We start from the raw sequence: 5,325 nt of genomic DNA, 5'->3' as shown, positions 1-5,325 counted from the left end.
ATGTTGTATAAAGTAAAAACTTACCATACATTATACTTTAAAAAACAAATTTAAATGTAATATGTGAAGTGGACCTAAATCAGCGAGCACAATCATTTGTTTTTATGATAGGACAAGAAGAGAACAGCAGCATTAATCTGTAGTTGTGGAAACAACACACACAAAGAAAGAAAAATTAAATAAATTGTGAACGCATTGACAAGTTATGATTTATATTAACTGCAACTTAACTTTGGACGGCTAGTGAGAAATTCTGGTTCAATGTGACACGGTCTTGAGCACTGAGAGCAGGGTACGTTTACATGTAAGCAAATGATATTGTAGAAATATAAACATCATGCTTTGATTTGTTTTATACTTGATAGAGGTATTTAGTTATGCTGTATATCACAAGTATTTATAAAATACAAAACATTTTAAACATTTAAAAAATATTGGTAATAAATGCGGATGCAAATTCATACCCGAACTCTGTAACCAAGTCATGGTGTCGTACACACGCCTCAAACTTATATCGCTCTATAAAATTGGATGTTTCCCTGAAAGTGTCTTCAATTATAACAAAAAGTCCGGAATTTTATATGGTTTCTCAAATTTAATCCATAAATCAAATTGACAACATCTTATTAGTTGTTAGCATAGCAACAACAATTCATAAGGCATCCAGTACATAAGGCTAAAATCATCGATACTTTTATACATTGTTCATAACTGAAGTATCGGTTCATTTAAAATGTCTGTCATTTTTCTTCATGGTTTATTTTGTAATTGTTCATTGGAGGATTGCTTTTGATGGGTTACACACAATAGTTTCTTACTTTTCATTCATAAAAAAACTAAAACAAATGATAGAAGTATTCATGAAACTAGTGTTCAGTATTAGTGTTATGATTTGACATCTTAGCTTTGACTCGTTTCCACCATTTTCTTTGGCCTTTGGTCAAAATTGTTTCCATGTGGGCAACTCCATATAAAGTCATGAATGTTTCTACAAAGATGGATGTAACCAATGCCAAAGTAAGTATGCCGAACAATGCGCACGCAGAACACGCAAATTTTCCCGCCACAGTTTTTGGAAACATGTCCCCAAAACCAACCGTCGTTATTGTAATGAGTCCAAGCCACCAACCATCTGGTATACTTCGTATGTTATCTGCTCTTTCTGTTAGATACAGAAGATTTGCAAAAACCAAAACAATAAACGAAATGTTGAAAAACAACATTAACAAATCTTTTACGTTATTACATACGGAAAATTTAAGAACCCTTACAACAGCTAGATTTTGGCAATATCTCAGCAGACGAAGAATGCGAAAGAACTTGACAAAATCGAACAACTCAATGGATCTTTCGTGAGTATAAAAGTGCCTAACACTCGCCGTCTTGCGAAGTACAATTTCCGTGTAAGTACATACCAAAATAAGAAGTTCTATTCCGTTATATACATTCAGCATAAACCTTTTCAAACTTGGACAGACGATCAGTCTCAATATGAATTCAAGTGAAAAGAAAGCCGTGAAAAAGTAGTCTAAAGCTATGAATTCATCGGATTTCAATGTTACCTCCGAATGATATTTTTCAAACGCTTTTAAAGCATCAGTAAGGTTTTTGTTTTTCTGATTTTTGTCAGTTGTTTGAGATCCACTTCCGGTTCCATTTGATGAAGAGTTGTCTGACCGGACAGACACACCCGTGTCGTCATTATCGTCGTAAAATGTCGGGTCCATGTAATACATGTATGATTCGTCAGTATTTAGACTTTCTTTATATTCGTTACAATCAAACTTTTTATCTGTTGCTACTATATGCTTCCTGTCGTCGCTAAAAGACAAGTATTTGAATTTTTCACACATGGTCAAGTTCCGCCTGAACTGTGGAATTGTACATATCGTGTTTGATGCAATCGACATTAGGACACAGGTAATTGCTATTGTGAAGTATAACTGAAATGCAAATATTAAAAGCATGCTAAATACATAGTGGTTTATACAAATAGTTTGTATTTTGTTCCTTATAAATCAATATACTGACAATGGCATTAAAACGTTTTGTGAATTGTGGAATTCGATGAAAGGTGCACGCTTTGTCATACTGAAATTTGAATCGTTTAGTTTTGAAAAAGTATGTTCAATTAAATGGTTCATTTAGTACTCCTCTTTGCGACGAATTAGTTTTCAAAGATTTTTTTTCAATTTTATACACAATTCTTAATTGCAACCTTCTAAAGTAATTTAGCACTAGGCAATTAACATTCAATAATATGTTTACGGTAACATGAAGAATAGGACGTATAAACAAACTGAATAAAGTAACATTTTCACAAATTTCAGATAGTATACATATACATTTTGTACTTAAATTAAGAAATAATTTCGTACTTTTTTCTATAAACTTCTTATTACACTGTGTGCAGAGTGAATACATTTTTTTTTCTTTAATGGTTAAGATTGGAGTTATTAATGTTTAGTGTTACAAATCTTTCCTTCTTTTGTAATACCATCATAGCTAAGCAAATTAACAAGGTAAGGTTTTTACCTTCGATATCCACGTGGTCTCACGGTGGTCCAAAATATTCCAGATCCTGTTTTTAACTGCCAAATAATCTGACCCAATGGATTTAACTGGCTCTGTTGTATTTTTCATTGTCTGGAACTCTAGTCTTGTTGTATGCTTTTCCATAAACTGAATGAAAGTGTACATGCAACATTTGTCCAAAGCTTCGTAAGAAATCTCCCAAAATTCTAGCTCATCCTTGAATGCGTTTGGGCACATGCTGGTTGGAATATGTAATTTATTTGTTTGATAAAATGTCAAAATCGCCTCAAAAGCACTGGCAGGTCTGTCGAAAAATATGTCTTGACTTTCGACTCCGTCACCATATAAAACAGCCTTTCCAAGTTTTGTATTTGGGTGTTCCTTCAAAAGTGTCTTTGTCACTTCAAATTTAGTCCCAGAAATATTCAAAACGATTCTATCCATGTCTTGAAAATGTTTACCTGCTTGTCATTTTAAATTCGGTCAACACAACAGTCAGTGAAAAACGGATTCCTACGTTCATATATGTTAGCCTGTCATATGATATTTTTCTTGAAATATTGATGAGTTAATACTTGACGTGAGACTTGATTTCCTCCATGGACATTATACAATACTTCAGGTTTTATGGTGAGGAATGACATTAATGCTATAAATTTAGCTCCATTCATTGAATGCAACATCCCGGGAAAGGATCGGGTAACACAACAGCGGAATGAAAGAAACCTTCATTGCTTCATTGGGTTGCCTAGTAACGAAAGACTCCGAAAGAGCAATATGATACTTTCTAAAATTCCTAATGGAATTTTAACTGTTCGTGCGCTTATATATGTATATTTTATGCAAATTACTAAAAAGGGTTTTTCTTTTGCCATTGTTGATATTCACATAATTAGATAAATTGTACCCCTGGCAGACAAAGAACATGTAAATACAAATGAAATGGCATATTATATTCTACTATAGATAAGATCGGGTAAATACTGCTTAGTAATAGGACTGTGGGACATTTTCTGTAGCCGAGGATTATGATCTGCTACAGGACTGGATTATTTTCCCTAGACGAGGATTCCAGTCCACCCTAGGACTGGGGCATTTTCGCTTCCCGTGGAATACGATCCATTTAAGCACTAGTACATTTTCGCTAACCGAGGATTACGACTCTCTTTGGAGTCGAGAAGTATCAAGGAGTACTTATTTCTACTCTAAGCTAGCGAAAATGATTGATATTGTTGAACCAGTAGAAAATAAAACTGAAAAAATACAGTAACACTGAATTCTAACCTGTCATGAATACGAAAAATACCAATCATATAAATATTCCAAATTTCGGTATACTCTACACGTGTTCCGAGAAGCATTATCCTCTCACAACAAGCATTTGAACAAATATTTAAGAAGTTAAAGATGCAAAAATAAATTGGAGCAAGAACTAGTTCTCAAACCCATAAATATCGAAATAGGAGGTCAAATCCAGAGGTGCTACCAAAATAGGAGGCCAAATCCAGAGATTCTACCAAAATAAGAGGCCAAATCCAGAGAGTCTACCAAAAGGGGCTACATTATTATAGCTACCATGTGTAATACAAGGAACGAAGTCGCTGTGTTTAGGGGTTTCATTTTTTACTACTGCAAACGGTAAATGATTTATGATATATAGTTTGTGTTCGGGTCTATCTACTAGGCTGGTGAATATCCTCGGGATCTATGGTCCACCAGCAGTGGCATCGACCCAGTGGTTTCTCAATACAAAAATACCAGTCATACAAATATTGCAAATTTCAATTAAAGGTTTATGTTAAAAGTATAAGAGTTGAAACTGGAGACCGTAAACGGGTTTTATGGTTCAGTGCTATATAGTGCAACACCTTCAATAATTGTTTGTTGTTGTATCCAAAATGCAAAGTAACTCCAGACATATCTACAGACGGACAGTCAGATTAATCAGTCAACTATTATAATGTAGAACAACTTGAAAGATTAACTTTAATTACTATGAAGCTAATGCACCTCATTAAAATATATTACCAGTACTATTGTAATTTCCATAATTGAAATAATGGTCGCGCTTGACTTCGGATTCTCCATTTCATAATTAGACCAGGTTTACAGACAGCTGGAATTAAACCCTACACAAATATTGTTTTGGAATTATTTTTGTAGAGAGCTGCTGTCAAATTAAATTTTCTCAACCGTAAACAGCTCTTTAGGCTGTTTACAAAATGGCGTTATTGCGTGAAATAATTCTTCTGTAACCAAGTAGTTTAGAACCTTGTCAAGATTAAGCGATTTTCTGATCATGTTTCCAACTCATAAACCGGAAATGCAATGAAAGTAAATAAATGATGACAACCTGTGGGAATTGCTATTTCGTGTATGTCAATACAGCATTTACTGTGATTAAACAAACACAATATTCACAGCTAGTAACAACTTACCTGTCCTCGTAAAATTAATCTGGTTTAAGCGTTAACTTCGTGTTGCATGGACTGCCTAACCAGAAATGCTCGTAACTTAAAAACAAACTTATGATTTCAAAGCGTTTATTAATATTTTAGTCCTTTCATCTCATTACTCTTCTTGCATGATATCATGGTCAAAAATAATTCTAATTGTCTCTAATCCATGAAGAAATAAGTTGCAGCAAGAAGTTTCATTCCTTACCCTATGCAAAAAGTCGAAAAAAATGTTTAACTGAAACTAGTATGTTTGTGCTTATAGAATGTTTTCATGTAAGAGAATGGAACGGTCTATTGACAAACCACAGAAAACTACACGAGGGTAAGAACT

General features: G+C 33.9%; 1 protein-coding gene across 1 annotated transcript; it reads right to left on the bottom strand.

Annotated features, from left to right (window-relative positions):
• Nucleotides 1–575: 575 nt before the first annotated feature.
• On the bottom strand, nt 576–3,245 carry LOC148620907 (potassium voltage-gated channel protein Shaw-like). The gene is made up of 2 exons (XM_088574778.1): nt 2,536–3,245; nt 576–1,943 (listed from the first exon to the last, which is right to left on the bottom strand). Exons 1-2 carry the CDS (start codon nt 2,977–2,979, stop codon nt 867–869), a joined length of 1,521 nt encoding a protein of 506 aa, XP_088430904.1. The 5' UTR covers nt 2,980–3,245; the 3' UTR covers nt 576–866.
• Nucleotides 3,246–5,325: the final 2,080 nt, after the last annotated feature.

This window comes from Perna viridis, chromosome 3, assembly GCF_037379345.1.
Source record: "Perna viridis isolate PV_CMFRI_1.1 ecotype Kerala chromosome 3, ASM3737934v1, whole genome shotgun sequence".
NCBI lineage: Eukaryota > Metazoa > Mollusca > Bivalvia > Mytilida > Mytilidae > Perna > Perna viridis.
This window is presented reverse-complemented; position numbering and strand designations above follow the sequence as displayed.

Excerpts from the sequence above, each read along its gene's own strand:
- LOC148620907 (XM_088574778.1), bottom strand. The coding sequence starts at position 2,979 with ATGGATAGAATCGTTTTGAATATTTCTGGGACTAAATTTGAAGTGACA. Across the intron at positions 1,944-2,535 it reads AGACCACGTGGATATCGAAG|TTATACTTCACAATAGCAAT; the intron begins GTAAAAACCTTA and ends TTTGCATTTCAG.